At 39.9% G+C, this 23055-nt stretch overlaps 1 protein-coding gene across 2 annotated transcripts in view; it reads left to right on the top strand.

The window, feature by feature from the left end:
• Positions 1-23055, top strand: part of sgcd (sarcoglycan, delta (dystrophin-associated glycoprotein)) — a 561083-nt gene that overhangs the window by 397833 nt on the left and 140195 nt on the right. For both annotated transcript variants that reach the window (XM_061740598.1, XM_061740597.1), the window contains 3 exons: positions 1587-1688; positions 16767-16854; positions 20969-21088. In XM_061740598.1, the coding sequence (XP_061596582.1) occupies positions 1587-1688; positions 16767-16854; positions 20969-21088 (310 nt within the window). The remainder of the gene's footprint in view (positions 1-1586; positions 1689-16766; positions 16855-20968; positions 21089-23055) is intronic.

Here is a 23055-nt window from a genome sequence, read left to right on the forward strand (position 1 = left end):
ATTAAGTTTTATTTAGTATTTTTTTTTTATCTCCTACCGTCTTTATTGTTCAGCTGTGTTTTTTATTTAAATATTTATACACTTATATAACTTTTTCTGATGTAGTGTGTGTTGTGTGGGATGTCTGTATGCTACTGAGAGCCTGAATTTCCCTTTGGGGATCAATAATGTATCCACTTATCTATCAAGCTGAAGGATTGGCTATGCACATTTAGCAAATGTGAAATAAGTGTTTTATTTTCTCGTACAATATTGCTACGTGATTCAGTAAAGAATTTCATTTGGTGAAAATTGCACATTCTGTGCTTCTGAACTGAGCATTGTTGCAAGTAAAAGAAATTAAAATGACACTCTGGGATCAGTTGTGTTAACATGAGCTCAAGCTCAGGGTTGACGTACAGAATGCACTTATTGTTCTGGTACGTGTTCCACAAAGCAGATTTTAATTGCAGATTTTTGAATCTCCAGAGAAGATGACATATTGCTTGCATACACCTTATTTTGTGTGTTGAAACAGTGATGTCACGTTTATGAAACTGGGATTTGTATTCATCTATTTAAAGTACCGTACTGAGGTTTATAGCAATTTGAAAAACAAGATCATGTGTTGTTCAGGCCCATAGCAGGTGAAGTTCTCTACACTAAAATGTGTTTGTTTTGTTGGATCGGCTCTGGCAGAACCCCGTGAGGCTGTACAGGATTAAACCGCTATAGAAAATGGATGGATGTATTGATCTTTTGGTTTTTTGTTTGTTTGTTTTACATATACTCTGAATTGATTAAAGTAATTGAGTATGGAGCCTGAGTTAAGTAGCATTGAAAAAAGTTTCAACTAAAGGATTAAGTTCCGCTAGAAGGAAAGTTAAAGGGTTCTTAGTTCTGTGCTCAATGCACAGTTTCTGTATTTAATTAAATGTGGATGTTACAAAATTACGTCTTTTCTGAGATCTGCGTGATGAGTTCGAATTTTCCCACATCCTTTGCTTTGTTTATCACTATCACAATATTTTTTTAAAGTGCATTATTAATTTATAACTGCAGATGACAAAAAAAATAACTGGTATTGGACAGTCATACTGTACAAAAATGTCAAGGTTCAGGGCCCTGCACCATCTGAGACGATACCGTAACCAAACAGACACATTTGGGCCTAATCTGAGCTACTTTTACCAAATGTTGCCCAAGGCTTCTGGCCAGGGTCTAACTTTGTTTAAGCCGTGTGTTGTGATGGCCAGGTGTGGCCCAGTAGTTCAAAGAGAATGCAGATTTGCGCCAAATGTGGGCAAAGGTAAACTTGTATTATTCAAAAGTCAGTGGACAAAGACTTGATTTCTTCATTTAATGTAGGGCTTGGCTGGCAAAGTTTGTTGTTTTTTTTCCTCTGATAGCAAAGAATGGTTGGATTAAGTTAAATTGAATTGAAAGCTATTAAATCTGACCAGTAAGCTCAGTGTTGGTTTTGTTCATCATTGCACACAAGCGGTCATCATTCATATGTCAAGTTTCGTCCAGTTCAGAAAACGTTAAACGACAAAACAATATTGGAGAATACGAAATAATAACAGCTGTGTCTCTGTTCTTCACAGGATGGCATGGGCAACCTCAGAATAACAGAGAAGGGCCTGAAACTGGAGGGGGACTCAGAGTTCCTGCAACCCCTTTATGCCAAAGAAATCCAGTCCAAACCAGTAAGTCATACATATAAACACTCAACACCATGCATTATAAGACATGCATACTTTACGCCCATTTCAGATTGGAATACACAACAGTGTTTGTATTGTTGTTGCCACCACAATGACTGTCCTGTCTGTCTTTGTTGTTTCTGCATTCCAAACCAGGGGCGTCAATTGGGTATGCCAAGGTACGGCAGCTGCCACACCTTGGCTTCAGGGGAAAATAGAAATGTTTGTTTTTTAAATATATTTATGGAATTACTCTGTGTCTATTTGTATTGCTTATTCTATTATTTAATACATATAGAATAACTACAAATGCAAATCAGAACAACGTGATCGATTTCACTAGTTATTATACACTGCAAAAACTCAAAATCTTAACAAGAATATTCGTCTTATTTCTAGTTAAAATGTCTAATTTTTACGCAAAAAAAATCTCATTACATTTAAGACAAGACTCAAAAACAACAATTTTCACCTGTTTCAAGTAGATTTTCACTTAAAATAAGTAGAAAATCTGCCAGTGGAACAAGATTTTTTTGCTTGTAATGAGAAGATAAATCTTGTTCCACTGGCAGATTTTTCTACTTATTTCAAGTGAAAATTTACTTGAAACAGGTGAAAATGGTCAAATAAGATTTTTTGACTAAAAATGAGACATTTTAACTAGAAATAAGACAAATATTCCTGGTAAGATTTTGATTTTTTTGCAGTGTGAGCGAGACTGCATTTGAAAAAGTTCCAATTTTCTTGACCACACAGATAAGCTACATAGACTTCTGTGATGAGTATTTGCTGGGCGTGTTGATTGATACTCTACTTAAGTTCTGTGACTCGTAACCTTGCCATACCTTAGCTTCGACTGAATTGACGCCACTGTTCCAAACCCACAGAAACATCTACAATACAACAAAAAAGGCAGCCTTGCCCCCTTTGAATCATGCGCTGAATTTGATTGTCCATCACTAATTGTCACTGCGAGTTGTAGTACAGCCCTGAAATCCAGAAGAGATTGGATTCAACGTTGGTCTGTGAAGTGGGTGAAAGAAGAGTTTCTTTATTATGAACTGATAATAAAGGGTCAGCAACTGCTCATGTACAATATTTTCAAAATGTACATGCTTAAAAACTGTGACATGTCGGTTTTGTATAACATAAAAATGTCATGGGATGAGTTGCCGAGAGGAACCAAACACAGGAGACCAATAAGCTGGTGTACAAAGTCCTTTTTCTTTTAACAAAATATGCTGTGTGGTCAGGTAATCCAAAATAAACACCATCGCCTCCATGACAAGAATAGGATAAGAAGACAACAAAAGAACACAGCAGGATGGCAACTCTGAATGATAAAGACGGTGACAGACCAGCAGCGAGGAAGGGACAGACAAAAGAATGTAGAGGGAGAGAAGGCTAACGAGACACAGGTGTGGACAATCGGGGACGACAGGAGCTACAAAATCCAATCAGAACTAAACACACAAGCAATTGGACTTTCAAAATAAAACAGGAGGCAAGACGTAAAAACAAGATTAAACCAGAAGAACCATGGAAACGCACAAGAAAAGAAAACCAAAACCTAAGAACAATTCAAGTAAATATCTGCTAACTGCCGATCTCGTAAGTGGACAGGCAGCCAGTGCCCCAACTTCAAGGTTGGGGTGTGTTTTTTGCCAGTGAGGGGGAGGGAAGAGCTAGCTCTGAATGTTGTTCAAAGACCAACAAATCTGACATTATCCAGAAATCGCTTAAACTTCCATTGAATGAGTTTTGTTATACCTTACTGTCAGTTGCAGTCGCAGTTGCAGTCAATGAGGGAATAAAAAATAAAATCAAAAAACATAATTTGGCCTGAAGTGGTGATATAATAATTTAAAAAAATAAATAAAATTATTGAAAACATATCTTTTTGTATGAAGACATATATTTTTGTATAAAGTCTCTATCATATTGAAAAGGATGACATTTCCTAATCCTTGCCATTCTTTGGGCTGCACACTGACATCATAGACCCAAGTCATAGTAGAGTTATCGATCTTCCCTTTATTTTTATTCCACTCAAATTCACACCGTGCTGCTTTTGCTGTACCTCATAAGTGGATAGTGTGAAGCTGTATTTCTAAGCTCTACGGATGTTATCAGCTTTAGATGTTAGATAGATGTTAATACTTACATATATACTGTTTATTATCATGCAATGCCCTTCACCATAAAGGCTGCACTGTAAAACAATGGAAGGAAGTGTTTTGTTTTCCATTTTTTAAGCCATTACTGAGAAATATCAACATTTTATGCCACATTTAGACTCCTCATTCTGAAGTGGCTGAAGTAGCATTGTCACTTTTGTTTTTAGTTGCGGTTTGGCTAGGGTAAGAGATTAATAACTTTTGATTTTTTTTTTGGCAATGGAAACCTCTTGAGTGAGGAAAACTTTCTCTCCCCATGAATAGACTGTCCCACAATCCAAAATCTTTTTTTTTTTCTATACCTTGTCTGCACATACATATATTTACTTTATTAATATATATATATATATATATATATATATATACACACACACACACATACATACCTATTTTTTTATTTTTTTTCGGGGTGGGTGACATCCGCTGCTAATCCAGGACGCGAGAACACACATGGAAGCGCACATCGAGCACTGGGAATCTGCAAGAAAGAAAAAAAAAACAGAAAAAAAAAAAAAAAAGACACGACACAGACACAAAACGGGCAGAAACACGAGCAGCAACCGTCCCAGGACCCAATCACAGCTAGGCTAAGCTACTGTGACTAACTAAACCCCAAAACTACAGAGCGATCCAAAATCCAAAATCCAATCGAAAATCTTCAAAATATCATTTTTTCTCACCACCCCTTCTGCAAAAGACAAGAATGAGAAATCTCTATGAGACCAGTGCTTTGAAAGTGGATCTCATTTTATTTCCTGCCTGTTTATTTGAGGACACGAGCGCCATTATGTAATGATGGATTTCCTTGAGCCCTACTACTCAGTTCAGGTGGCTGCGTTTCATTCTGTGTTATGAGAAAACAATATTTGCCTTGTCAACACCGAAACTGCAAGACAGTGTGGCATCTTCATCAGTTTTATTCAAGGAAATCTTTGGTGTTTACAGATCCAATTGCAAAATCTATCTGAGGTCCTGGTTTGTTTGGATTGCACATTAACATTCTGAGGAGCTTTTCCGCTGTCCTCGCCACTACAGGAGAAGCATCCAAGCCTGCAGAGATGGGCCAGATAAAGTGACAGGCACTCTCTTCCCTCTGTCTCTTCTGCTTCGACAGTAATAATCTCTCGGTGCGAGTGGTGGACGGATGGCTTGATAATGCAAGAGAGCAGCATGCTTTATCACTGTAGTCTAGGACCTTCCGCGGGCTGAGAGACACTGAACAATGGAGACAGGGGAGCAGAAGGAAACAGGAGAGTGTGAGGGAGCGGGGGGAGCACAGCGACAATGGAGATGACGAATAAGCGAGCAGAAGAAGAAGCAGTAATAGAGACAAAAACAAGGAGACAGATGGTGGAGGACTGAATTAGAACAGCAGAGATTGGAAGCTGGAGAGCCTGATTTGACGGGCAGTGATGCACAGAAGGTAGCCAAGTTAAAACTGACTCCAGCATGCACGACATATTCACAGTGTGGCACGACACAGTGAAATATTCATATTAAAATTAAGTCTCAAGTTGTCCAGGAAGCAGAAGGAGATGACACGGATAATATCCCTGCTGTATAATTTGGCGTTAGGCAGGTTTTTTTTATTTTTTTATTAGTGCAGGCCAACACGGGAAGATATTTATCAACAAATAAGAAATAAGAGTCTGATAGTGAGAAGACTGTTTTAGTGCCTTTCATGAGAGGAATATATCCAATGCTGCTAGAAAAGGTATTGGAAGTGGAGATTATGTCGTTTACTAATAAATTTAGTAGGGAGATAAGTAAAACAAATCGGAGTAAAAATGGAGCAAATTAAAGAATAAATAGAATGTTAAAGCGGAGATAAGAGGAAAGGGAAAACTGAACAGAAGCAGGGAAGGCTTGAGGTATGGTTGGTTGGATAACAAAAGGTGATACTAAAAGGAAACAAGCCTCTACATGTTTGGACAGATTAAAAAAAAACATTATCCAAAAAGGAGAACTTTTGTTAATATTCATTTTTATAAACAGTTCTTTGTTTTATTCCAGTTTCTACTCATTTTCTTCAGCTATTGAACATATTTCCATAAAACGTGTATTTGGCACATTTCTCCACGTGACCAAAGTGCAGAAAGGTTAATTTTTCTCTGAAAAGGTGAGGTGCACCACATTTATCCGGTCATTACAGATGACTTATTCAGAAATGTATGTTTAAGTTTGTTTAAAAGGGTGCTGCAATTTAGTTTTGTGATTTTTTTAAATATTGTTTTTTTTTTAAATATTGATTAAAAAGTTATAGAAAGCAAAAAAAGTTGTCATCTATTCGGCAAAGGCTTGGACTGAAGTGCCTTTATATTTTGGATTATAAAAACAATAGAATGTATATTTGAATGGTGATCTAACACAGAGAAGTGAGAGGAGTTTGGTGCAAGTTGTTGGATGGGTGCTGATCCCATCATTTATTGTACAGGGGTCAGTGCAATAACGCCATTATTCACCCAGCTTAGAGGCACTGAACATATAGGTCATCATTTAGGTTATCACACTGTGACACTGACTAGTGTCCTAATATTTAAAAATATTCAAAGATACATTTTTTATCATGAGTAAAAATTGCTGTGCAACAGTTGCAGTACAACGTGGGAAAGTAATACAAGAAAATAATACATAAATAGAAATAAGTACACACTAAAGAAGTAATAAGGAGACAAAGTGGAACAGTGGTAAAGTAATTAAGTGATAAGTAGCATGAATTAAATTAAATTAACAGTACAACTAGTAAAGTGATAAAGTGACGATTGGTTAGTGAAGATTGAAAACTGAGTGACATCAGGCCACAGTGTGCCCACTGTCCAACTCATGGCTGGAGGCAGCTGCATTATAGAGTCTGATGACCACAGGAAGAAAAAGACTCTCTCTGGCGTTCAGTGTTACACAGGGGAGAATGAGTCTGTTGCTGAAAGAGCTTCTGGTCGGGGTAAGCACCTGGTGAAGAGGGTGAGCATTGTTGTCCAGGATACTGTGCAGTTTACGCAGTATCCTCCTCTCAGAAACCAACATCAAGGAGTCCAGCTGAACCCCCAGGACAAAGCCAGCCTTCCCAATGATCCTGCTGATCTTGTTGGCGTCTGCTGCCCTCGCCTTGCTGCCCTAGCACACAACAGCAAAGAAAATAGTGCTGGCCGCCACCAATTGGTAGAACATTTCCAGCATGGTGTTGTAAACGTTGAATGACCGGAGCCTCCTCAGGAAATAGAGACGACTCTGGCCCTTCTTGTACACAGCCCCAGTGTTCTTTGTCCAGTTAAGTTTGTTATCTAGGTATACTCCCAGGTATTTGTAATCCTGGACAACATCCACCATTACACCGTTGATGGAGATGGGTGTGGGGATAGATTTTCCTCCTGTGGAAATCCACCGCCAGCTCCTTTGTCTTGGTGGTGTTTAGGTGCAGATGGTTGTTTGTACACCACTCAACCCCACAAAGGAGCCCACAACGTCCCTTTACTAATCGTCCTTCCCCTCACTGACACAGCCAACGATAGCAGAGTCATCCGCAAACTTCTGCAGGTGGCATTACTCGGAAAAAAGGGGAGGGACAGAACAGTTCCCTGTGGATCCCCAGTGCTGCTGGCCACAGTGTCAGACACACCGTCCTCCAGTCTGACATACTGTGGTTGACCTGTCAGGTATTCGATAATCCAGGAAACCAGGGGAGGGTCCAACTACATCGCCGAAAGCTTACTACCCAACAGAGCAGGCCAGATGGTGTTGAACCAACTGGAGAAGTCCATGAACATGATTCTCACAGTGCTACCCGGTCTATCCATGTGTGCGTAGGCACAGTGGAGCAGGAAGTTGATGGCATTCTCCACTCCTAGTCTTGGATGGTAGGCAAACTGAAAAGGGTCCTGTGACAAGCTGACCAGGGGCCGAAGAAGTGCCAGGACCAGCCTCTCCAGTGACTTCATCAGATGAGACCTCAGTGTCATTGGTCTGTAGTTATTGGAGGTGCTGGAATGTGCTTTATTCAGTACTGGTATCAGGCAGGATGTCTTCCACAGCACAGGAACCCTTTCCAGACTTAGGCTCTGGTTGAAGATATGCTGCAGGACTCCATTCTGGATTGCACATAATTTGAGAACCCTCTGGTTGACACCTGACGCTTTTTCTTGCCCAGCTCCTTCCTCACCTGATGTGCCGTGAGGGTCTGTCTGGGTGTTGTGTTGATGGGGTTGAGGAGAGGTGATGGTGGTGGGGGAAGGTGATGTGTATTGATGATCCTGGGGGTGTGGATAGGGGATGGTGGAGGGGAGGGGATAGGTAGAACGTCATCAGGTAGGAACGCAGGGGGGGGCAGGAGGGCCGGATGTTTGGTGGTGGATGGTGGTAGAGGAACTAGGGGAGGGGTAGTCCGGAGCCCCCTCATCAAATCTATTGAAAAATACATTCAACTCATTGGCTCGTTCAATACCACCTCCAACTGTCTGGCTGCCAGATGGTTTGTAGCCAGTGATTGTCCTCATGCCGCTCCACACAGAGTTTGTGTTCAGGTTTCCTTCTGTAGCTGTCTTTCCCCTGTTGGATCCTCTCTTTAAGCACTGTCTGAACTCTCCTCAACTGCTCCCTTTCCCCATCCTGGAAGGGCCTCTTCTCATTCAACAGGACCTTGATGTCTCTGGTGACCCAAGCCTTGTTATTGGGGAAACAGCATACAGTCACTGTAGGGACAACATTGTCGACACAGTAGTTGATGATCCGTCAGATCATCAAGGTCCTTTCCATGCGAATCACAGAGCAACTCCCAATCCGTTAGCTCAAAGCATCCCTGCAAAACTTCATCAGTCTCCTGTGATCACAGTCCACAGGAAGCAGTTGGACTTGTGGCTTATATATGGGCCCCAGGTGAATGTGGTTGTGATCTGATCTTCCAAGAGGAGGGAAACTAGTAGAACTGTATGCTTAATATTTGCATACAGCAGGGCCAGTGTCTTGTGTTCTCTGGTCGGACAGTCCACAAAATGCTTGAAAGTGGGCAGTGTAGCAGCCAGAGTGATATGGAAATCCCCAGATATCGCGATAAATGCATCTGGGTGCCGTGTCTGGAGTCCCGCGAAGACGGCGTGGATGACATCACCCGCATGCGCCACGTTTGCAATCGGAGGAATGTAAACAGCCACGATAATCACGTATGAGAACTCCCTCAGCAGATAATATGGCAGCAGACTCAAGGCAAGACATGCTCCTTTACAGTTAAGTGACCAGGATGACACCACTTTATTACCACACTATTGTTAATAAGAATGCCAAACCCCCACCTTTCCTCTTACCACTCTCATGGTGACTCCTGTTCGCCCGAACAGTCTGAAAGCCAACCAAAGTAACGCTAGAGTCTGGAATGTCCTTGTGGAGCCACATCTCAGTGAAAGACAGCACGCTGCTCTCACGGCACCACCGCTGAGTCCTCACCAGGCCTGCCAGCTCATCCATCTTATTACCTAGCGACTCACGTTCCCCATTGTGATGGAAGGGAGATATGGTTTATATCTCTGCTTCTTTTCCCGGACTTTACGTCCAGCCCTACACCCCTTGTACTACCTCCAAAGTTCTCTAGGGATCTAGACCTGCCGCATTGTTGCGGACGGAGATGCGATTGGGAAAATATTGCCCCAATAATGAGGCACACGGACAAAAAACATGGAAAAAAGTTCCCATGTATAATTAGCTCAGGTTAGCCCAGCAACTTATGGAAAAAATACAGTAATAAGAAAATAATAGATGCGAAGAAAATATCTCAAAGTATGTAAAAGAGGGAGGTCAACTGTTGCAGGCAGCTGCTCGAAACAGCGCTGGAAGTAGTCGTTTGAGTGACTGAATAAAGTTGAAAAAACATAATTGTGAACATATATAGCAAGAAACCTTTTTGCACAATAGACTAAATTCTGTTTTTGGGTTATTTTTGTTTCTTATTGTGTTCACTTTCCATTTTTTCTGAAAAATGATGACCTGGCTAGTGAACGATAGTCACGTTATCATTATCCCTGTATTTTCAGAAAAAAATATAAATATCAAAAAAAGTAAACCTGTATTGGAAAAGGCATTAATTTGAAGAAAAAAAAAACAAATATACCAAAAACCTTTTTATGCTTTCACAAGGGGGGTTTTCAGGCGATTTGATAATTCAGTTTATCGCGATATTGCAATGGAAAGGCTTTTTCCATGTCTATAGTGGCGCTGGATGTTAAGTAGCTGGTCGATCTAAAGTCACCATCTTTGCCTGCCTTATTTAAGTTAAGGCCTGTATATACAGTACGCTCCAAGAACAGAAAAATTTGTCCGAGGTGAACAAAGTTTGCTACAGCCAGTATTTTTAATACTTTACAAGAAGTAAAAGTGCATAACTCCCGGGGAGTTGTCACAAGGCCTAACCCACTTTAAATATTTGACCAATCAAGGCAAAGCAAGTGTATTTGTGTACGACATTTCAACAATAAGGTGATTCAAAGTACTTAAAACATTGTCACATAGTGGACAATTAATCAAAAACCCAACTATGTTGGTGATTTTAAATTGCTTACAAGAGTGAGCAGTCTAGATGTGATTCTGCGATGGAGTAGTACCCTATCTAGGGTATACTTTGTCCAAAGAGAACTGGGAGAGGCTTCCTGTTCTCAACAGTGAATATGAATATGTTTGATTAGATAATGGATGGATCGTTGGTTGGTTAATTCTCACAAGTTTCATTAGTCTTGTTTCTAATATTTTGTCAATACAAAAGAAAAAAAAACCTTGCTGCCACAAACGGTTTGGGATGGCTCTGATAACATTTTTTGATGCCCTGATCACCCAACCGGCCTATTATAATAAAATATGTATATTTAACAGTAAAACATACAGTACATTTGAAAAGGTCAGAAGCTTTCATGAGCTTGTTTGACCATAAGTACAAAAATATACTCACTGGAAAATGTTTTATGTTTTAAAGGGAGTTGACTTTAAAAATAAGTGAGCCCAGGACCATGCAGCTACCGCTCATTACTCGCATCGTGACAGACAATACTTGAATCCCTTCAAAGGAGTGACCTTGGGACATAAGGTGTTGGTTTATTTTGATTGAACAGGGCTAAATTTCTGAATGATGCAATATATCACTTTAAAAAATTGATCCTCCGTTCATCCAGTGAGATGTTTTCAGCCTGCGGAAAAGCTCTGCCTCTGAGATATATTTCTATAACTGCCTCTAATCCAGATCTTTTTCTCCATCTCTCATCTCTCCCCTGTCTGTGTATGTGAGAGAAATCCTACTCAGAGTAATATTGTCTCATGTATTCGCAGTAAAGCGGTGCATGGAATCAGCGGTATCTCCTGATGACAAACTAAATACGTGCACAGTACACATAGACGCACAACGATTGCTGTAGTTGGGTTTCAAGAGGCTATAGGGGAAAAAGGGATAAATGAAAACATTATGTATACTCCTAGTCCATCCATCCATTATCTTCTGCTTTTCTGTATTCAGTTCGGGGGGGGAAGCACCCTAAGCAGAGAAGTCCAGGCCTCTGTCTCCCCCGCACCTCCAGTTCCTCTAGGAATACATCAAGCCACTACTGCTGTTGTGGTCGTTGGGCACATAGAACTTATTTTAAGCCTCTTTGATTGTTAACAACACAAGTTTTGTTTCTTGCAAGGTGGCAGTCTGTCCTTTTAGTAGCCAGTTGCATATTGTGATTGCTGATTTATGGCATCCTTGGCTCTGAGCTTGAGGAGCTCATGGACCTCCTTGTCTTGTTATCAATAAATCCCACTCGGGTCCCACAATCCCGCATCATTCTATTTGCATCAGACCTGACCCAAGTTTAAGTGTACCTTCAGAGGTGTGTTTCGTGGGGGACCAACCCAACACCCAATCCTTTGTCAGTTAATGTCAAAGGGAAGGGCAATTGGGGTAAGGAACACAAAGTATCTGGCAATGTAAATGAGGTGAGATGAGACCCCATAGGCTATCAGAAGGCTTCAAATTAAGAAAAAAGTAAATAAATGATCCAACAAAGTAGTGGGGATGAGTGATATAATGCACAACGCATGCATGTTTTAAAAGGCTGGCTCAGGTGTTTGTTGGAGCCTAGAAAGTGAATAATTTTACAATTTTTATTTTTTTCCTCCATCATGAAGCTGATACATTTTGCAGTATCGACCAACATAGTTGATATATGCATGTACAGACTGTGAGTCCAACCAGCTGGTTAGTTGTAGATGTAGATATTTTGGCATAATTAAATGTAATGTTTTTAAAAGGGCATTATGCATTTTAAAATCCGAGTAAAGATTATATAGATAATTCATGGGACAAACTGAGTCTAAACAATGCCATTTAGATTATCCATGCCGTTGTATTGTAACTATACAAGCTAAACTTACAAAATATTTGCATATGTTTTTCATAATATTTACATAATATGAAATTAACTAAAATATTATTTAAGCCTATGTATACAATAAAGTTGTACTGGATTTACAACCCATCTGAAACATGAATTATTATTTGAAGAAAAAATAAATAAGAAAAACAATATTCAAATTTTGAATATCGATATTGAATCAGCCAGTAGAGTATCACGATATATTGCCACATCAATATTTTTGCCCACCCCTATTTATCACTAATGATGTCTGCCAGATCTCTGGAGAAGACGAATGAAAACTGTCAAAACATGCTATTTTTTATTTCATTGCATTATTTATTTATTTTAGTCATTTTATGTTTTGAACTCCAAAAGCTCTGAACCTCTATTTGAACCTTAACCCTTTCTTTTTTTTTTTTTTTCAATCATGTGCGGTTAAAAATGTCTTGAAATGAATATTTTACAGTCTGATTCAGATTGGAACAAACAGACAGAAATGTAGAGTAACGCTGTGTTCAGCACCACAGTCTCATTTAAAATGGACTGAGGTTCAGTTTAAAGCTGCTGTAGAGTCTGATGAAACAAAATTAAACATTTATTTTGGAAATGATGGATGCTGTATTCTAATTGTTCATTCAAACACGATAACTCACATTCTGCACATCTTACTGCTGCTGAACTGGTGTGTGTGTGTATATATATATTACATACATTCCGTGCATTCTCTGCGGAATTATGTTGTAAAAATAAAGAAGCTTTCTCTACTTTGCTCCCGCTTGTGCGGCTGCTTCTCACACGGCTTTTATGTGGCAAACGTGACGATTCCACACTTGATGTAATTACCAGCACTTCAGCACCTTTTCGCCGCCCACTGTTTTTTCACCTCTTGTTTTACATTCAGTGTGGTAATAACTTCTAGCTTGTATGTGACACGTTCATGTATTTACTGCTGGAACTTCAATAAGTTTCCAAAGAGCCACAATATTATCAGTAATATACACACAGGGCATATCCCCTCCTCGGCTGTGAGTGCGGCACAATGGTCAGGCTGTTATCTCTAATTAAGAGTTTGACTGAGGCATGAAGATTAGCCGGGCACAAGAAGCGCTGAGAGTCCAACGTGGTCAGCATTACAGATTGGTCCAAGGTATTCTGGGAAATGGGAAGGACGCTGAAGCAACATCGTTTGGATTATTGTGTTGTGAAGGTGCTCGATTCTTAAGTTAATCTTTTGTAACTGTTATTGTGTTTCACTGTGTATGTACAATGATACTTTTATAACACTACTGGTTGAAGTATATAGACCATTTCTCCAATGGGTTTGGCAAAGATGTAATACAAAATAAACCATTTGTGCAATTTTAGTGGAGACATTAAAAGAATGTCAACCCACAAGATGAGACTCCAGAGCAAGCAACTTGGCAGCTGATTGGTTAGTTGCTGTCGACTAACTCATTTAAAATGTCTGTCGTGAGGAGGTAAAACAAGAACTATCATTAGAGTTTCATGTCACACCTTTGATGCAATGCAAAAATTAAAAAAGATAATTCAGCCTCCAACCGCCAGTATGTAAACTGATCGCTCACTAGTCTGAATATAATCCCTTATAGTCAGTACTCGAGTTGTAAAAAGAATTCAGGGGGGTTGGTGGATTTTATCATGTGGGGACAGATAATTTGTGCTGATTACAAATAATATAATATATTACAAATAATATAATATATTACAAATAATAGCAGTGACCAAAACACCCGCAGAAATACTGCAGGAATGACATAGCAGCAGTTAAATGCAGCCTTCTGTAAGCTTTAAATATCCACTGGGCTTACATCAAATACATCAAAACACAACAATAAAAAACAGTTTTCTGAATTTATCAATATGACTCTGTCCTTCACAGGATAAGTAAAATGGAGCACTGCAAAAACTCAAAATCTTAACAAGAATATTTGTCTTATTTCTAGTTAAAATGTCTCATTTTAGTAAAAAAATCTCATTACACTTAAAACAAGACTCATCACTGGAAAAAACAACAATTTTCACCCGTTTCAAGTAGATTTTCACTTGAAATAAGTAGAAAAATCTGCCAGTGGAACAAGATTTCTTTGCTTGTAATAAGACGATAAATCCCACTGGCAGATTTTCCTACTTATTTAAAGTGAAAATGTACTTTAAACAGGTGAAAATTGTCAAATAAGTTATTTCTCTGGTGTTATTATTCTGGTGATGACTCTAAATGTTGAAATAGCAGTAAAACCACATTCATTGATGAAATGACATAAGGGATGGAAAGGAGGGATGATTTTGATCGTTTTTATTTCAGGGGGGATGCCATCCCCCCTCATCCCCCCTCAACTCCAGTACTGCTTATACTGTGATGTAGAGGGCAGCATGATGATTGTGGTGGTTAGCACTGAAACCTAACAGCAAGAAGACTCCTATCCCATAAAAACACATGTTCTCTGAATTGGTGATTCTGAACACTCTGCAGAATTGAGTGTGTAAGGCAGTTGAGCTCCTGTGATGGACCAGTGACATGTCCAGGTGCCTCTCACTTTGTCAGCTGGGAGAGGCTTCAGCCCTCCCGTGACCCTGAACAGGGAGAGGCATGAAGGATGGACGGACACTGTGCCGTACAGATTGCCACTCTGCACTTTTTCCATTTGCAAGAACACGTCTCATATTGTCGAACAAATCTCCTGCTATTAAGGCGGGACTCCAGGTATAACTGCCAAGAACATCCAGACCTAATTCTCTGCTCACTGTCCAGCTATTATGATGATTGAAATGATGATCTAACCTTAAATGTGGAGTACTTTCTTCTTATGATGGAGGCCATGAGTGGGTCAAGTTGGTCTTTTAGAGGCCAAAACCACCTTTCTTTCTGCGAGGAGGACACTTTGCGTTGAATAAGAATATATACAAACCTGTAAACATCAATTTTGTCATAACGGCTTTAATCTACAGGAACAATCTTACTTGTAGCAATCTGATTTAGCTCTAACACAGACACCCAATAATAATATTATGTTTACATTTTGGTTTGAAATGGCTTGTTGAAAGATAGCAATAATACAGTAGTTTACAAGTTTATTGGCCTTGGCCGAGTCAGTAAACATTTATTTCAGTTACAAGATACCCTGAAGAGCCTTGAAGTTAGAAATTGAGTAGAAGTTTTTGTGCAGACATTCTAATAAGTTTAGACTGATATTAAGACTAAGATGGTCAAGATCATGGTCTGTAAGGTTAGTTGTGCCTTACCAAATAAGCTTCTCTAATATTCTGGAATCAAAGTTTGTTGGTCGTCTTCCTACTTGTATTGAAAAACAAACACCGCAACAGCATGAGGCTCCTTTTAAGAAATGAGACTCTCTAGCGCCACCCTTCACCACGACGGCCGTCGGGGGTACTGCAGCCAACAGCGAAGCCGGCACGGGAGAACGGGGAGAACGCACATGCAGCGTCATGTGACGTCACATCCGCAGGACAGCGCGGGAAATTCCGGCCCGCAATTGCAGCACATTTTGCAGCACACAGCCTGTTCAAGGCAAAGGAGAGATACACTAGAGGAATCATTCTTTTTGGTTTGGAACGCTTCATCTGACCTTATTACTAGAAAACTTAAAACGTATACGAATTATTTTCATAAATCCTGCCTCAATCCTGCCTCATGCTCCTTTAACTCAATCTAATATGTAATATAATCCAATAATGTAATAACTTCCTCAATAATGTAATAAAATATCCTGACGGATATTGTAATAATATTTTTTACCGATAATGTAATACCTTATTACATTTTTGGGAATGTATTACATTTTCAGGTGGGTAATTAATAATGTAATACTTGACAAATAATGTAATATGTATGTTCATTTTCAGTCCAGAATTCTACATTTTGTGTTTTAGGTATCTAAGAATGTTACATTATATACACTGGATTTGAAACACCAGAATGACTATTGGGTTAAATTGCAGACGTTGAGTACCATGTAATAAATTCCCAATAATGTAATAAGGTATTACATTAGCGGTAAAAGTGTTATTACAATATCCGTCAGGATATTTTATTACATTATTGGGTTTTATTACATTTTAGATTGAGTTAAGTGCAAATTTTATTACATTTTCAGGAAATTATTACATTAAGGGTGCTACAGGGCCCCCATGGTAGTTTTTCTGTGTTCACTCCAAAGGCAGACTTGTCTGTAGACAACCCATACACGCCCCATGAGGGGTACATCCACAACAACTCTGGTAGTGTTGGCCTCTGTGTGTCCTTCTCTGGTTTAACCCATACAGGGGCTGCAACATTTTTTTTTCCATTTTAGGCAACCATCCCACAGAAGGAGTATTGTTTTCATTGATCAGCCCACTTTTAGCCCACACATGATGCTGCCCTACTTGTGTCCCGTCTGGGCCCCACGTTATGACCTGAATTTCACGCTGGTATCAGTGTTCAATTTTCTGCCACAGTGGCCCCACACGGACTCGTTGCACCTCAGTCAATAATAATAACCTGGTCAATCTTTCTGCAGGGCCGCCCACTGTTCCTCCAGTCATCACGAAATGTCTCGGTCAACGTTGTCAACAGCAACAACCAGCTACTCACACAGCTTGTAACAGGTAAGAAGCAAACTGGTGTGATGAAATGTAATGATTTCTTTTTTTTCATTGGATACACATTTTTGAAAACAACTTCGATTCTGATGTATATACAACAGAAATGCTGTCGCCTGAATGATAGCAAAGTGTCCTAGTTCTAGTTCAACTATTTTGCCAACTCATTGTTTCAGTTTTCTTTCTTTTTTTTTTTTAATGATTTTTTTATTGGAAATAGTTTCACATTATACAACATTAGTAAAGCAAAATAACTGGGAATACTTCCATCCATTCATTTTTCCCATCTTTTTCTATCCCTCCCACATTCCCATCCCCAACCCAGCACTTACAACAGACCCAGAGACAAGAAAAAACAACCAAATACAATATAAAGAAAGAAAAGAAAAAGAAAAACTGACTGTGAGCCTACAGATGATCAAAGGCCTTGCTGGGAAATATCAGAGATTTTGTCAGACTTCATAGACATTCGTGGGTTAGCGGCCCATTTTATAGCACATCAGATCCTGGGGGGAAAATCCAGGGCCATGCTTCCCAAGAAAATTCCTCCCCTTCCCTAATGAACATATTAAGATTTGGAAAAAAAAAAAAAAAAAAAAAAAACAGTAAGACTAACCCCCCCTTCCTTTTTCCCCTTTCTCTTTAAATGTCTTTTTTGTTGTTTTATAGTAGGAGCCCCGACAAGCGTTGGCAAAACAAAACATGAGAAATGAGAAAAAAAAAAAGAAAAAAAAAACCCAGTAAGACTAACCCACTCAGTTTTCTTTCTGAACTCTAGACATAAGACTCTTCATGCAGTATTTAGAAAAATAGCTGACTCTTGTATTTGTAGAAACTTACAGGTGACTGATAATAATTAAACTTCAGTACTCTTAAGAACCCCTGTTGTACATATTAAATGCTACATCTATGCAAAATCCAAAGCAGAAGAAGCTGAAAAGTGCTAACTAAGTGCAACTTCTGCATGTTAGGGGATTAGAGGTGTTGGAACCTCTCTGAAGAGATGAATCTTTTAGTGTTTTTTTTTTAATTCTTAAGACATTTTTGTAGGCAGAGGGACACCACTGCCCTGAAAGCATGGTAATATAAGGCTTGACATTTTATTTTAGATAGCTGGGTGCAGACTCTGCTGGGCTGACACCCAAATCTCTTTCTGAGATTTGCTAAACTGGGTCACATACAGCACACTGAGTCCTATCAGAATGATTTCCATTCTTGACTCTTAAATATATGCAAAGATTCTCCAGTAAGAGCAAGAAATATGTTGTTTGACACACTATTAATCATTTGCACTCCACTTTATTTCTTCTCGAACCCTTTAACAGTTAGTGGTGAAAAACTACTGCTCAGCCAGAAGTCATCATTTTATCTCCACGATTAGACATGCACGCCTGTTTATTTTTTCATTTTCTTTGTGCAGCTCAAGCTTTGTGATTGCAGTTCCTTCTTTACATTCCCCACATCTGCACCTGGCACACGCTAATAGAGTAGACGGTCTTTGGTGAATGGAGCTCACTCTGTGTAAACATGCGCAGGAAGTGTCTCACACATTAGAAAAGTGCACTGACATTTGCCTTCTGGGTCTGAAGACTAGACGGGCGAGGAGTACTCGGATGTTTCTCGTGGATGACTTAACATCGTTCACGTAGAGAGAGGGACTTTGCTTCCCAGATGGAGAGTGACAGAATCAATTGCTTGCGTGTCAATCAGTCAGCTTCTGCGGCAATTGTTTCTAGCCGCTGTGGCAGACGAAATAATTTGAGGTGGAAGAAGTTGTCTGCATTTTTTTGGCAGATTGCACCTGAGTATTTGCACAAGTTAGTTTCAAGCAGACTTGCGGTGAAATGTCAGAATTTTCTCACACATATTCTGGAGTGGAAAATCAATTTCCCAACAGGTCGCATCTGGATGGATGTAGTTTTTAAAAACGTCACAATGTCATCCCTTTCTCTTGTGACAAAAATGTTGAAAGAATACAACTTTCTTGGTTCTAACGATTTAAGGGATATTGTACAGACAATTATTAAATAAATGACTACTAAAGTCTCAAGTTAAAAGCAGGGGAATCAGGTGCATTCAATAATCAAAAACCAGGTGCCAGCAGTTCTTTTTAAATCTTAAAATTCTGTAGATATGACCTCATAATGAAAAACAACGCATAGAAAATTACACTGTCATTATTTGATCAACAAAACTTAAGCCATAATTCAGAAAAACTAAGGACATCTTGTCAAACTAGCTTTGATAACAACAATTTGAAATGGATGTTGTCTTTTTTTGGCTTTACTATCGTAAAAGGGTTTTTGCCCACTCTTCCAGCCCAAACGCTGACCCCCCTACCCGTCACACTGCTTAACAGCTGGTGCGGTGCGTTTGTGCTGATACGTTTGGTTTTCATAGTCTTCCCAGAGAACATTATTCAACGAGTGTCGTGGTTCATCCAGATGCAGCTTGGCTAACCTAAGCTGTGCTGCCATGTTTATTAGGGCCCGAGCACCTTCAGTGCGAAGGCCCTATTGTATCTGTAGGAATTTTTTTTCTTTCTTTATTTTTCTTCTGACAAAAGGAAGGCCTTTTTGCCCCCCTAAACGTGCCCAAAAAGTCACCAAATTTTGCACCCAAGCCAGGCCTGGCGAAAAATATTATATTTAATGGTTTGCATTAATGGGCGTGGCAAAATTGCTCAACAGCGCCCCCTAGAAAACTTTGTGCCTCAAGCCCCACAATACGGTTTGACGTACATGCACGAAAATCGGTACACACCTGTATCATGTCGCAACTTAAAGAAAAGTCTCTTGGCGCCATGGCTGAAACCGAACAGGAAGTCTGCCATTTTGAATTAATCGTGTCATTTTGGCGAAATTTATGCCATTCCTTCGGCAGTTAATTCAGCCCGAACCGTAACGTGCACCCAGGTGTGTTATACATCAAAATGTGCGTCTCCATCCTGCGACACCACGCATTACTTTTCTCTTTCAAAAGCGTTACCGTGGCGACGCTAGACGCCAAAAAGCACACCCGCCCTTCATCCGATTGGTTCAGACAGAAAAAACTTTGTGCCTCAAGCCCCATAATACGGTTTGACGAAAAGTCTCTTGGCGCCATGGCCGAAGCCGAACAGGAAGTCGGCCTGCAACATGCAAGCCAGGCCTGGCGATACATTTGATATTTCATGGTTTGCATTAATGGGCGTGGCCTAATGGCTCAACAGCGCCCCCTAGAATACTTTTCTCTGCCATAACTTTTGAATGGTTTGACATAAAGAGTCGTGGGTGGTGTCATGGGACTCGGTATTGAGTCCTTGACCATAATTGGTGCAAATTTGCTCCGCCTCTTCTTTTGATTGGTTGTCCCTATTTCCTGCTATTACTTTTGAATGGTTTGACATAGAGAGTGGTGGCTGGTGTCATCAGATTCTGTATGGAGTCCTTGACCTTCATTGGCCTGAATTAGCCCCGCCCCTTCTTCTGATTGGCTGTCCCTTTTTTCTGCTATAACCTTTGAATGGTTTGACAGAGTCGTGGGTGGTGTCATTTCTGATATGCTTATGGGGGGCGGTGGCCGTGAGTGCGAGGGCCCGTTCATCGCTGCTTGCAGCTTTAATTTGTTTTTTTGTTTTGTTAAGATAGAAGGGACTTTCTCCTTGCAGCCCCTCTAAACAAGGCAAACTTGCTCCGTCTTTTCCAAATTTTGCTACCATGAATTTAAAGGTTGAACATACTACAGGCACTAGAATCTGAGATGCAGCTGTTGGATTTATCAGGATTTAATTCCTGGGAAGATTGACAAGTATTTTTTATGTTTTGCACTTCTAAATAATATTGTTCTTTGAAGAATTATGGATACCAGACACTTAAAACCTTCTGAGACTGATGGGCAGCAAAAGTTTTGAGGTTTTTGCTGATGCCTTTCCTCATTAGCATTATCATGACAGTGGGTGTACGTGTATTCTGTTTTTCATCTAGGATTTGTATAATTTTAAGAACTGGTATAAAATCTCAGAATTGAAAGACGCTCTGTACTGTATCTTCTTTTCCGCGTGACTGTAATTCAGAAGAGAAGCCGGCTGTGGCTGCAGTCATCCCCTTTGATGTCTCTTCTCTGTCGGTCTTCCTTTTAGGATCCAGTGGATTTAAAGCACGAGGAAAGATGTTTGAAGTCAAATCCACCTCTGGCAAGCTCCTCTTCTCTGCTGATGAGCAGGAGGTTGTAGTCGGAGCAGAGAGGCTCCGAGTTATGGGTGAGTAACCAGCTGACACGTTCAGATGCTGTTGAAGGTTCAAACTGTAAAATCAGCAGGTGATGAAGTGCTGAACTTTTAGTGTGTGTGTCTGTGTGGTTTTGTGTGTATATGTATATATTTTTGTTGCCATCTTACCTGTATCGAGCTAGAACAGTCTCATAATTCGCAAATGCACACACCATTTCACAAATGCACAGGACAAAATTCACAAATGCACACACCGATTCGCAAATGCACAGAACAATTCACACGTGCGTAGGCGTGGCCCCTTTAATCTGATTGGTTTACGAGTAAATCGTCCCCCACGTGGGGTGCGCTCTTATGATTGGCTGAAACAAAGGAAGATATTTTATTTACCCTTTATTTATTCAGGAAAGTCCCATTGAGATACAATATCTCTTCTGCCAGGGAGTCCTGGTCAAGATAGCAGCAAAAAAATAAATTCAGTTTCATATAAAAGAAAATGCATACAAGGACAAGTAACTTTACAAAAAATAAAAAAATATCAAAAAAATATCAAAACATAAAACATACAAAGATGAGAAAGCTAAAAAGAATTCATTACCAGAATGACACTTGATTAAAAACAATGACATTGTTCTGTAAAAACTGATTTTAACATGTGTTTGAACATGTTAAGAGAGGGTAGATCAGATATCTGATTGGTTGCAGATCCTTCCGTGTTAAAAAAAACGTATTTGTGGATCGAGTCACGTCAGGGGAGTCTCAAAAGTCACACGCAAATCCAGCACAGCTCACAGACAAAAAAACGTTTGTAAATCAGGTTATATTTGTCGCATCAAAAATACATTTGTATATCTTGTCCTACGCACGTGTGAATTGTTCTGTGCATTTGTGAAACTTGTCCTGTGCATTTGTGAAACGGTGTGTGCATTTGCGAATTATGAGACTGTTCTAGCTCCATATACCTGGAGCATTTCTGTATCCCAGCCACGTGTCTCAGACACACGCTCAATGGAAAGCTGAGTACTGTAATACTTATACTAACACCGTAAGCAGCTGGTAGTGAGGAAAGGAGAGAAAGGCTCGCGACTGAGGTGGCACAGCTCGTGTGTGAGAGGAGTAGGATGACAATTTGCAAGAAAGAATGAGGATTTTCTTTTGAAAGAGAGAGGAACTTCAAGATTGGTATGGAGAATGATAGCAATGAGTTCATATTTTCCAATAGGACTCAGGGGGAGAAGGTGACACGTAGTCCTTTAGACAAATAGTCTCTTTTCTTTTTTTTGGTTTATGACAGGAGATAAGAAGCGACAGAGCCGGCCTAACTGCAGTGGCTAGACAGCCTCCGAGCGACGGATGATTTCCTGTGAGAGCAGAGGGGCGTAGCTTTAACAAAATTACTTCAGCAGGCAAACATGTATACAAGGAAAAACAAAAGGATCTGCATATAATTAAAGCTACAACACAGATCATCCCACACTGGGATGGCAAATGTAATCTTCCCACAGGGGGTGACACATTTAAGCTTTATGCTGACCTTCCCTTTCACAGGGCCATGTCACAAGATTTCTGCATTAACTTAAATAGAAATTCAGGAATCTGTTTGACACAGAGACCCAGCCTAAGGGTTAATACTGAGCTGTTTTTCAAATTATCGCACGCTAACACAGTAAAAAGGAGAATTTATGCTGCTCAGTCACATTTTCTGATTGGAAAATGGTAGTCATGTTCAGGGAAACTAAAGCTGAGGTTTGGTTGCAACCAGTCTCTGATTTATATGTACTTTAACCCTTGTGCTGTTTTTGGGTCAAGGAAGGAGGAAGGAAGGAAGGAAGGAAGGAAGGAAGGAAGGAAGGAAGGAAGGAAGGAAGGAAGGAAGGAAGGAAGGAAGGAAGGAAGGAAGGAAGGAAGGAAGGAAGGAAGGAAGGAAGGAAGGAAGGAAGGAAGGAAGGAAGGAAGGAAGGAAGGAAGGAAGGAAGGAAGGAAGAATGAAAAGAAGG

Source organism: Cololabis saira, chromosome 14, assembly GCF_033807715.1.
Source record: "Cololabis saira isolate AMF1-May2022 chromosome 14, fColSai1.1, whole genome shotgun sequence".
Lineage (NCBI taxonomy): Eukaryota > Metazoa > Chordata > Actinopteri > Beloniformes > Belonidae > Cololabis > Cololabis saira.